At 52.5% G+C, this 12,286-nt stretch overlaps 1 protein-coding gene across 7 annotated transcripts in view; it reads right to left on the bottom strand.

Moving 5' to 3' along the window:
- The window catches only part of Agap1 (ArfGAP with GTPase domain, ankyrin repeat and PH domain 1), a 492,018-nt gene that overhangs the window by 50,049 nt on the left and 429,683 nt on the right, over nucleotides 1-12,286 (bottom strand). For all 7 annotated transcript variants that reach the window (XM_076866821.2, XM_076866820.2, XM_076866822.2 and 4 more), the window contains one exon: nucleotides 8,288-8,510. In XM_076866821.2, coding sequence (XP_076722936.1) covers nucleotides 8,288-8,510 — 223 coding nt within the window. The remainder of the gene's footprint in view (nucleotides 1-8,287; nucleotides 8,511-12,286) is intronic.

Genomic DNA, 12,286 nt, shown 5'->3' on the forward strand with positions numbered 1-12,286 from the left:
GGAGCACATCTTCCAGGTCGGCACACCCTCCCAGCCCTGGGGAGTACATGGGCCACTTGTCCCATTCACCAGCAGCACACAGGGCCCAGCCACAAAGCTGGTTTTATTTTCCAGATTGAAGGGAGGGGGAAACTTCATAAATATTATTTTCCTTTAGCATTAGCTCTTCATGGCTAAGTGGGTGGGAATAACCACTACTTTTAACTTACAAATGAGAAAATACCTTGTTTTTTAAATTAAAAATTACAGAAAATACTGGCCAATGGAACTGCAGCTAGAAACCCAAATGCAGACAAAAAGTATGATTGCCAGGCCTTTGAGGCACAGGCTCCCCATTTTTAACGGACAGCGTTAGGCTGGGGACAGCGGATGTGGTTATGTTACAGGCTGGATACACACGGGTGTTGGCTGATCTTGGGTCCTCAGCACTGTTTCCTGGAGAAGCTTTACAGGGTCAGCCCCGACTGCAGAGCAGCAAGACGAGGACTATGATCGTGCAGGTTTGCAGCGGAATCCAAATTAAAGCGAGGCTCTTCTTATTTCAGCTCCTGTGAGGGAGACTACTCGGTTTCCTAAGGGGAGAACCCTGCAGGCACAGCACGAGGTAAGCTGGCTCTAATGCCCGCATCCAGACTCAGCATGGCCGAGAGACAGCCTGAGTGTGTGCTGACTGGCAGGGGAGGGTGGTGCTGCTAATGCCAGGGCTCCTCTAGACCTCGTGCCAAGGAGTCTGCTGCAAGATACTGGGCACCAGGAAGGGCATCAGGGATCCTGTCTCCAGTAGTCTGGGTGGCGCTGGGCAAGGGACATACAGGTCTCAACCCTGCATTCTCCCCACTTGGAAAACAGAAGAAATCCTGAGCAGCGGCTGGTTCTGTGCTGAGCAGGACACAGGCACAGGGCACGGCAGACTGTGGGCATGCTCGCCGCTCCTCCCCCTTCCTGGTGCAGAAGGAAGGGGCGGTCTCTTAGAAGATAGCTGCAGATGCAAACCAGGGAACAGCCCTCAAAGATGTGGCCCTTTTGGAAAAGGCCCGATGTTGGTGGGATGGGAAGAGAGGGGCTGCTCTAGAGAGCATCTTTCTATTGGCTCATGTCATGCAGCTCAAGCTGCAGAGGTTCATCTTCCCATCCTCCCTCCATGCCCTCTCCCAGCAGACCCCAGCTCCACATGGCCAGGCACCTGGAGGGCAGCTGGTGTGCTGAACACCTGAGCTCTCGTCAACCGGGAGGACGGAAATTCTCAGAAGCCAGACACTCCTCAATGGTCTCCATGGCTACGTTTCAGAGAGCAAATGACACAGGGTTTCCACCCAAGACAGCTCTCTGGTAGCAAGGCTGGCCTCCAGCACACACTGGTTTCCTGCAGGATCAAATACATAACCCAGGTTCATGTGTAGCAGGCAACGTACTGAGCCCATCCCCCCATTTTGGCCCATCTGGTTCAAAGGGAAGTGTTGAGTACAGTTACCCTTGAAAATGCAGGTCCTGTTATACTTGACCTTGCAGAGGGTCTTCTTAAAATCGCCTTACGACTGAGTGCCCAGTGGCATAGCCCTGCAGCGGAGCGAGTGAGTCCCCACTGCAGCCCCTGACCTCGCTGGATGGAGTGCCGTCCCCCCTCACTGTACGCCACAGGCATTATTTTTAAGGCAGTGTTAATGTACTTCTCATTTGTACATTCTCCTAATTGGCTTAATATTTATTGTAGTGTATTTCTGATCTGGGCCCAGAGCTCTAGTAAACGCAAGCATATTTAGCGATGTGCTAATGAGGCCCCTTGCAGTCGCGAGGGGTCGCTAGGTGAGTTACGGCTCTCCAACTGATTCCAACTCGGCCTGCTAAGGGAACTTGCTAGGATTTCTGAAGTCAAAGCTGAGGTCCCTGAGCAGCTGTTGGGTCTGCAGAGCCGCGGACGTAAAAACTTTATTGGCAGTAAATGTCACTCCTGTGAGCAGACGGCGTGCCTGCACACCCACGGCCCCTTGGAGGGGCCAGCCACCGTCGGGGCTCACACAGGGCATAGTGCCTGCCTGAACACCCAGGGACTGGGAGGGTGTCCCCGCTCTGTGGCTGGGGCTGGGGGCATGCCCGCCGACAGACAGGCCATGGTGACAGAAATTCGCTTTGAGTTGCAATTAGTGGTGCTGTCATTTTCGGGGGCTCCTGCCAATTAATTAAGCCTGTCAAACAGGAAAACCACAGCGTTCACATGATAATTTATATTGGAAGAGACGAGCTTCCTGAGCCCAGTGGCTTCTTCCACAAACAGAATTCTCCCTCAGAGCACTGGAATAAACATGTGCAGGTAACCGGGACGAAACCTCGTAAGAAAGCGCGTGTGCGTGCGACGGGAAAAGAAAGTTAAACTGTCCTTGTTATAATTGTTAACTCCCATCGCCAGAGTAGGAGACAGGCTGATTAAAACTCCAAACGAGCCCCCAGTTCCCTGAACCCTCTGCGTCCGGGATGATAGAATCAGAGGAGTTTATTCATACCATTAAGCCCCAGAGAACTTAATTGAAAGAAGAGCACAGCCCGGACCTTGACAAGCGGGAGGTCACAGTAATTGCTGCCGGACATATTTAACATTAAGATAATCAGGCCATTAATTACCCTTTGGATCATTAAATCAGCCAGTTGCAAAATGAAATTTCTGCCTCTATTACTCACTTGAGAGACCACAGGGGTGGCCTTTAATTTATCAGGGAGCTTGAGATACAAAGGCTGGGGCTGGGGGAGGGCAGGCGGGGAGGGGGCCGGTGCACGGCGGTGGCGGCGGGGCCGGGCATCAATCCGCCATGCTCGGTGATCGAGGCAAATTAACTAGGTAAGATAACCTCCGCTTCCAAAGGCAGAAGCTGGGGGTATGTAAATAGATGAGGGCAGACAGGGAGATCAGAGTCTGCACACCACTTAGCAGGATAATAAAGGAAATCATCCTTGATTATCAGTGCTAATTTGGACACTGCCGGTAGCTTGTTATGCGTGTTCTGAGTAGCATTTAATTAATTCAATTGCTTGTTAATGAGGGAAGTGACATGTGGGGAGCAGATGCCACCCAACTGCAGATGGACTCTGGTCATCACAGCAAGGTCCTTTCTTCTACTCCTCCTAGACTCCCCCTCCCCATTTTTTTTTTTTTTTTAAAGAAAAAGAATAGGAAAAGGTGTCAAGCGTAGAGGAACACTCAAAAGAGACAAAACATTGACCCCAGCAGCCAAGGACTGTTGAAAAATAATCAGATGAGACAGCCCCGGGGCTGCGTGGGCAGGCACGCTCCCTGAGGCCACATTTGGAACAGTGCATCTTTGGGGCAGGAATCTGTGCCTGAGATTACTATATTGTGATCTTATGATCAAACCTAACAAGACAAAGCCGTGGCCGAGTGGGGCTGCTTTTAATATTTCAGAGTTGGCTGCAGGGATCCAATTATTTTCAGTTTGGATACATTTCCCCTTTATCAATATCTCCATGTGCATAAATAAGATGAAAGTGGCATTGCAGAATCAAAAGGAGACGGCACTCCATCGCCGGGCAGGCTGCTTCCATCTGCAAGTGCGCGGCCAGTCTCTCCCACGCGGGTTTCTGATGTGGGCACCAATCTTCCTTTCCAAGGCAACATCTTTTTATAGGTTAAAGACAAGAAGGATGTTTAGGCATGGAGGTGAACTTACAAATAATGGAAAAAAAAAGAAGAAGAAGAGAAACAGGAAGCTAAAGACAGGAGGGAGTGTGTACTAAATCAGCCGCCAGCCCCCTTCCAAGTAGCATCAAAGAGGCAATGGGTGATTTCAGCCGTGCTCAGAGCTCCTCTCAAGAGCTCTTTCATGGAATTGAAAACCCAGTTCTGCACTTCCAGGTTCCTTTGATTTCCTAGTCCAACGCAGCAGGCTCCTGAGCACGCGTAAATAGGCTACCTGTGCTGAAATGCAAATAGCAACGTCCCCGCAGACCCTCCCGGGCCAGATGCCTGACACCAAGAGACAAAGATGGGAGGCGAAGGGAGAGCCACAGGCCAAGCAGAGGGGGGGCTTCTGCCCAGAGGGCTCTGCTCGGTCCCTGCAGTCAATCCAAAGGGCTTCCACGTGAGAGGGGACGTTAATACAGAATGCCGTCATGGTGTTGCATGAGGCCCCCAAACGCCACTGAGCCCTGGGGCACAGATGGGTTCACGGGGACAGCTGCCCCTGTGCTGCAAAGGCCAAAGCCCCCTGCCCTAGGGGCATAAAAGGCTCATGTTCTGGGGTGACCACCTGCACCCTCCCCATTCACCTGTCCCCTCACTGGAGCAAGGTCCACCTGCTATTTTAATACCTTTACCTCTGCGGTTAGTATTCTTGCATTTGGAAGAGGAGCTCGGCTACTTGTCTCCATAGTGATAGACGCTGGTGCTCTTACAGAGGGACCCTCCCTGCCCCATGGCTCCCCAGCTGCTACAAGGTGCTCATCCTGGCCACCACCCGAGCTCAAACCAAAAATCCTGGCCCTAAGACTGCAACATGCCCCTGCTCAGCCCCGACAGTCCCAGTTCCTCTGCCCACTGCTACTACCTGTGCACCGCTTAAACCTCCCATCTAAAATCAATATTTTAAGTGTGTGCTTAAATGGTATCAATAGCAATTAGAGAGGGGGAATTCTGATTCTGCCCCAGATGTAGTTAATTGTCGTCTCATCGATCTCGCCTCTGACATGAATCCTTCTCCAAATTAAACCCCCATTACAGAGGGGGACGAGGGTATCTTTTTCCCTCCTATGACAATAAATTTAATATCGAATGCACTGGACAAAATGGCAGCTGTTGCAGAATCCATCCAAAAAGATTTTTTTTTTCTCCTTCCTGGGAGTAATTAAAAGATGCTTTCCTTGACTAATGACTGTGCTGTTTAGGAATGGGAAGTCAATACTGCTTCAGCCGCCGTCAGCTTCCATTGATCATGATGCTGCTCAAGTTTGAACGGCAGTTCTCAGGGTGGCTGAGAATCATGGAACCAATTATAAGCAGTCCAGAGCTGCTTTAATAGGGGCACAGGGACAGCAGGCTGAAGGCCAGTCTCTCTGCCCGGTGCCTGCCCTCCTGGGCTGCCTGTGGGCCCAGGCAACTCCAGGTGCCGCGTTTTAGGGGACAGAGGAGAAAGGTGTGCTGTGCCTGCCCACGGTCCTCAGTCCGTGTGTGCCTGTGCCCAGGTGGGCAAGTGCCAGGGTCAGGGGGAAGATGTCTGCGGCTTCTAGCCGCATTCCACTGTCAGGACAAGTCCAGACCAGAGCATCTCAGGAAGCACTGCACTCTTCTCAAGCCATCAGACTCTGGGCTTTTATTTAAACATTTATTTAAATGTATTTCCACATCCTTATTTATTTATTTATTCATTATTTATTCCTCAGGTACCAGGAACTGAGCCAGGGTCTTGCACATGCTAGGCAAGTGCCACACCATGGAGCGGCACCCAGCCTACTAGAGCGTTTCTTACTAGTATCACCTCAGGACATATCAAAAGCCCCCCATCAAGCCTAGATTCTGCAGAGAGAGGGAATGGATGGGTGGGGTGGGGCACCGGGACCAGAAACCCATCCTCCCAAGGCTAGGAACCCCATGCAGGACGCTAGCCAGACTTTCTGGTTTTCACCTGCACTCGGGGAAGCGCGGAGGTGGTGGAGGTGGTGGTTTCGAGTCACTGCTGAACCACTGGCTGTTGTTTTGCTTTCACCGTGTTTCTAAGGCTTCCCGTGTTCCGCCAGGACCCCAGCCTTCCCCGCTTCCTCCAGGTGGAACACACTCAGACACATAAATAGACCAAAGTGCCCCCACACCCCGGTGCTAGTCCTGGTGCTGGTGCCCAGGCTCAAAGGCCCTCTCCGGCACCCTCCTTGGCCACCTCTTCTACAGGAGGGTCCAGCCTATGGGGAAGACGTGCTGTCGTGCACACCTGCAGGCTGAGCCCCCCACTCCTGCCTTAGCCCAGACCACTGACCTCCCCAGGCACACCTCCCCTGGGAACCACCTCATATTAAGACACCGGCTCGAGCAGCCTTCATCCAGTAACACGTCCCCGCAGCACACCAGCTGTAAGAGTCCCCCCCCCCCACCACCAAATTCTGCCAGCCCTGGCACCCCCAGCGGGCCCAGGACGTCACCCGCCACTGCTGTCCCACCACCATTCACTGTCTCTTCCATGAGCGAGTGCTCAATGGACATTCACTGAATTTAATCAAAAACAAAACTCTCCGGGAGAATTATTAAAGGCACAAAAAATTAAAGTCAATTCTCCTGTACATTGATCTTAGCGGTGGACAGAACATAGGAATTCAAGAGCCACCTGCGGAAACGTCACGGAACCTCATTAGGATGTCCGCGCCCTGGAGAGGAACTGCACCTTAACACTGTAACCTCCCCCACTCTCTCATATGCTAGGCAAGTGCTCTACCACTGAGCTGAGCTACACCATCAGCCTGCTCTCTTTTTTTTTGTTTTGAGACAGGGTCTCCCTAGTTGCTGAGGATGGTCTTGAACTTGTGATCCTCCTGCCTCAGTCTCCTGAGTGGCTATGATTACAGGTGTGTGCCAATGTGCCTGGCTATTGGCACTTCTCTTTAGGAAAGCCAGTGTGGCCCAAGAAAAGATGGGGTTCTGTTGCAGTTGCCTCTTTATGAGAAAGGAAGACTTCGAGATACGTCTCTGAACGACAAGGTCTAATGTTCTGTAGATCAGGAGCTACAAATGCAAGCCCTTCATTCAAAGATACAAAGAACTATCAAATACCTGTGGTTTTCACTTAGAAATGCAAAATTAATGTGAAATATTTATCAGATTAAAAAATAACCCACAACTTCACTTCTAATAATTTTAAATGGTTTCAGATTTTAATGGACAGAAAAACAAGCTTTTCTAATTCCTGATATTAAAAACCGTGTTAATTTTTTCAAACTTCTTTCAATGTTTTGTTCATTCAAACATTAAACTCAATCTAATTTCCAATTATCAGACTGAAGTTCTTTCAATGATTAAATGCAACTCGATTTGATCTTTTTTAAGAACATGCCTAGTGGACGACCCAGCTGTTTCTAACTCGGTGGTCAACAGATCAAGGCAGTTTTAACAAGACGGGGGTTTCTCTGGTTTGTTAGAAGAAGTTACCTGTGTCTCCGTGGCACGGTACAACCCACATGAGAAAAGCCCGCGTGTCGAACCTGTGGGACTTCCAACAGTCAACCTGGCACACCTCCGTCATCCCCGCCCTTCCCCAGAGCAGCCTCGGGGACAGCAGGACTAACAGGTGCCAGCTTCCCCCTCCTCGTGAACCCAAGGTGGCACCACACCCTCCCACTGCAGATTTGGTGACATTGGGTCTGTGGCTCTGGTGTCACCCAGCGGTCACTGACGTCTGCAGCTGAGCCATGGACTGAGCACTACTGGCTCCGGTCCATCGCATCACCAGCAAAACAGATCGAGGCCTCTCCTGTGGCTAAGGATGGGTGGCACCTCCTGCCTTCGTCTCACCCCACGCCCGAGAAGTGAGCGCTGGAAACACCTCAGCCCCGCTGTCTAGGCGGAAGCCAGACCCCTGCTGAGTGGCCCGGGAAGCACCTGCCGTGGACACGCGGAGGAGGCTGTCCATTCTGCGGCTGCAGACAGGCCTGCTCTGAAGACGTGCTATTTCACCACCTCTGAGGGGTATTAAATATGCATGTGTCCTCTCAAAAACGGTTTGTAATAGCTGTGAATGACAAATGAGAAACTAAATGGCGTCAAAATAAATGCGTTTTTTACACTGGATAACAATTAACATTAATGAGGAGTCGCCATACATTATGTTGAACTTGGTTGATTAAATGGGTTAGAAATATATTTTAGGAAGTAAAACATATTTTCTCCTCACAAATTCACTTGTTGGTAGGAGTGGGGGTGGTTACCAATGGAGCAGATGCTTACAAAGATACAAGAATAATAAACAAAATTAAAGAATCAAGAATTCATAATTAGTGTCAGCACAGCTTATGCCTATTAGAAATGTATTAATTAAAGTAATATATTCATAAGGTTAGAAGCTTCATACATTTCTAAGAGGGGGACAGAAATCCCCAAGGCCTAAAAACAAACATAAAAAATTAAGTAGTTTGAATTATCCACTCTGCTTCAGACCAATTTTAAACACAGATGTTTCTGGGCTGGCCTAACTGGCATTCCTACAGGTTGCCAGGGCCACTCTGAGTGTGGCTGTCCCTCAGGTGGATCCTCGCTGTCTAACTGTGGTGTCCGCGTCTAGGCAGCGCCCTGCCGGGTTCCTACCTCGTGGAGTCCAAGGAGGGCTTCGTCCGCCCCTGGCTGCTCTCTTCCCAGACGCTGTTGGCCAGCTCGTTCCCGATGGATGACATCACCTTGATCAGCTCAATGGGCCAGTCGTCGAGGTCCAGAGACCGGACCCGGGAGAGGTGGGTGCCCAGATTACGGTGGATACCAGAGCACTCGATGCACATGAGGGCTCCCAAGTTCAGACTGGCCCAGTTAGGATCTGCGGGGAGTGGAACGGCAGGGCACATCAGACCCCCATCACTTGTCCCTGCTGTCCTTAGAGTTTCAGGACCAGCTGGTCAAACTCCACGTTGGGCGGTCCCCACCCTCACATGACCCCACGGCTCCTGGCCAGTACTCAATATTGTTCTAGGTGCCTTCAAAGAAGTGACATGTTCTAGAACTCTGGCTGAAGCAGAAGCCCACGAGTTTCCTCCACAACCCACAATGACACGGTCCAGCTAGAGTGCCCCTGGAGGGACGCCCTCTCCAACCCTTCAATAGCCGTGCTCACTTGCAGAGGGCTGGCGTCCACAGCAGGTAGCTGCTGACAGAGGGCAGGGGGAAGCAAGCTGGGGTCATTCCCAAAGCCAGAACACCCCTCATACCACCTCTACTAAACCAGCACAAAGGTTTTGATAGGCCCGAGATGGAAGTGTTCGTGGGTTTCAAAAATGAAAGAATGATAGGAAAATACACTGTTGGGATCTTTTCTAAGGGTAACACTGCGGCAACTGGGCTCTCCATGCTTCACCGCTGGCAGGCTGGCACGGGGCCCTCGGGTAGTGAGGAGCCGGCTCTGTCACCCTGAGTTCCAGAATGAATGGTAGAGGCCTCAGGCTGTGATACCGGACCAAAGACCCATTTCTGCAGGACAGCAAACCTGATCATAGAAGGGCTTTGGGACCCCTGACCTGCATCACTCACTGTGTACAGGCCGGAGTCATCGGAAGACCCGAAACTCAGGCCCAGGGCTGGCCGCAGCTAGAATCCACAGCTGATTAGCCAAGATGTTTTCAAGGACAGAAGCAAGTAAGGCTCAACTCAAGGACAGTCACTACTTCCCCAGACCACCTGAAGAGCCGGCAGAACACCAGGTGGCTGATGTCATGTGTGATTCACTGAGTACATGTCCTTTGTTCTACAAACGGCAAATGACCGGGAATGGTCGTATATGAAGTGATCAATCAGTCAGCCATTTGCTTAACACCTAGTCCATGTTCAGGAGGTGATGCCAGGGGACGGGCCAGAGCAGAGGTCTGGGCCTGAGAGGCGTCAGGTGGGAGGGGGAAACCCGTGCCCCAAATGAACAACAAAACAACAGAACAAGGAAGCGTAGATGCCGAAGAATTTAGCCACATGAATAAACGCAGAGGTGGGCAGGACAGCAGGGGCAGGATGGCTGTGTAGACAAAGGTTGGCCAGCCTCGCAGGTGTTTGGAGAAGGCGGAGGTGTGGACAGCAGCCTGCACGGCCCTCCTCACCCTGGCCACCTCTGCTTCTGCACCCCCCACTGTTCCCGAAACACAGGGCAGCCCCTATCACCAGCCACCTTCAAAGGCCACACCCAAGGGAGTTGCCACCATTTACTGGCCCCTTGCTGGCCGAAGACATCCCAGTTCCCTCCTCAGCTGCTGACTTGGGATGCCATCCTGGTCAACAGCCTCTTGGGTTTTCTCCCACGTTTCTGGTTGCTGTATCTTGGTCTCCTCCTGGACCTGTCCCTCCCTCAGGGCTCCTGCAGCTTGTCCATACTCTCTTCCAAGCAAGCCCACTATGGTTTAGATGTGAGGTGTCCCCCAAAAGCTCATGTGAGATAAAATGCAAGAAAGTTCAGGGGTGAAAGGATCAGGGTGCGAGAGTCGTCACCTAGTCACCTAGTCAGTGCATAATCCCCTGATAGGGTAGGTTGCAGCCGGAGGAGGCGGTCACTGAGGAACTGCCTCGGAGTTTATTTGCCCATGGTGAGGGGCCTTTCTGTCTGCTTCCTGATCATTACGTCCTGAGCTGTGGTCCCCTTCCACGCCCTTCTGCCACCATGGTCTGCCTCACCTCTGGGCACATCTGTGGACTGAGACCTCTGAAATTGTGACACCCAAATCAACTGTTCCTTCTCTGGTTGTTCTTGTCAGGACTTTCAGTCACAGTGGTGAGAACACCGACTAAAACCCGGCCCAGCCAACCCACGGCTCCAAGGCCACCCACATGCCAGCTCTTACCTACAGCTGTCACCTCTTCCTCGCTCCCGAGCTAGAGCTTCATTGCCACAGTCCATTTCCATCCCCGTCCTGCAGATACCCCACTGTCACCATCTCGCCTCACAGACATCCTCTGTTTCTGACCTCAGCCAGTGGCACTGGACTTCCTGTCACTTACGCAGGATCCTGGCAACCAACCTCAGGTTTTCTGTCACTCCCGTAGCTAACCACGTGCTCTCAAGCTCCCTCAAATCCAACTCTTTCCTCTCAAACCCTCGTCCTTTCCACCATCATGACATGGTACAGCAGCTACTGCCGGTACTTTCACCTTCCACCCCCTGCACCCAGGAAATGGGACGAATCTGCTCATGTCACCCCAGGTAATGGCTGCTGTCTGCCATTTGGATCAAGTTGTTCCTAGTCCTGATGAAAACTGAACCCATTGCTCACTGGTCCCACCCGAGACGCTCAGCTCCTTGACCCACCAGTGCTCGGGGCTCCCCAGCCCGGCCGGAGCACCCTGGGCCCCGGTGCAGTTCTCGTTCTCTGGCCTCAGCTGGAGTACTCCTTCCCAGGACGTCCTCCTTGACCGCCCTCTGCCAGGTGACTTCTGGCAGCCGCACTCTGCCCAGGCTGACCCTGTGCCTGCTTCCCCTGCGGGAGGGTGGGTGGCAGGTGCGGTAACACCATCCTTTCACCTGCACCAGCTCCTCAGGTGACTCAGAATGGCTCCACTCAGCAGGGGAGCCCTCCAAGGGGGTCTGGGCGCGTGGAGGTAGGCTGTCTGGGCAGAACAGGATGTACTAGGGGGTGACACAGGCTCTGGTCTGACCACGGCAGCGTTAGCAGGCACAAGGAAGCCCACCAGGCCAGGTGGCAGCCCACACCAGGATGGCTGGGAGATCTGCTGGGAAGGCTCAGGGCCACACTGGGGGACCTGATCGCCTGAGAAGGCCGCAGGCTGTGGTTTGTGCTGGGCATAAGGTGGGGACAGGTCCCATTGTCACACAAGAATTCCTGAGAGGCAACCGACAGGCACAGTCCCAAGACACCCAACCCGCTGGCTTCCAGCTAAGTCGATGCTGAAGCGCGTCGTCACCACACCCTCCTCACTGACTCCTCCTGTACCGAATCCCCTTCTCTTTCGCCCTATGCCCCATGGAAGGACCACTGCTGAGTGCTACGGTGGACAGTCAACGCTGCCCCCAGGGTTGCTCACCTGCACTGGTACAGGAGACTCATTTGGTTGTGGGGCCCACTACACTGCTCCAGGCCACTGTGAATTGTCTCAGGGACATAGACCAATGACAATGGTCCATGTGTAGAGCTTGGCACATGGCCACCCTGCCCACCTCCCAGACTGTCCTAGTCTGGATCTAAAGGAAGATGTCCACACGGGGTGGGGGGGTGTTTCTGGGCCTATACTCAAAGGTTTCTGTGAAGACGACAAATATGGGAGATGCAAGGGGAGCAGAGTGACCTGGAGTCCAAGCCCCTGGCCGCTGAGGCCCAGTCAAGACCGAGCGCGGCAGGGACGAGGCTGTTCCGCCCCTATGACCAGGGCTGTGGAGGGTCAGCCTCACCTCTGCTCCAGCTGATGTCTAAGGAAGAAATAAGAAGATCACATGATCCACCAAGAGGTGGCAGAACCAGGCACCCCTGGAGGAGCAAGAGGACACAGATGGATGTGAGCAGTTTAAACTCGGTGGTCAGAGGCTGGGTGTGGCATGGTGGAAGAGCACCTGCCCAGCACTGCAGAAACAGCCATTGGTCAAGGACAACCTTTTGAAGAGGCGAC

Source organism: Callospermophilus lateralis, chromosome 9, assembly GCF_048772815.1.
Source record: "Callospermophilus lateralis isolate mCalLat2 chromosome 9, mCalLat2.hap1, whole genome shotgun sequence".
Lineage (NCBI taxonomy): Eukaryota > Metazoa > Chordata > Mammalia > Rodentia > Sciuridae > Callospermophilus > Callospermophilus lateralis.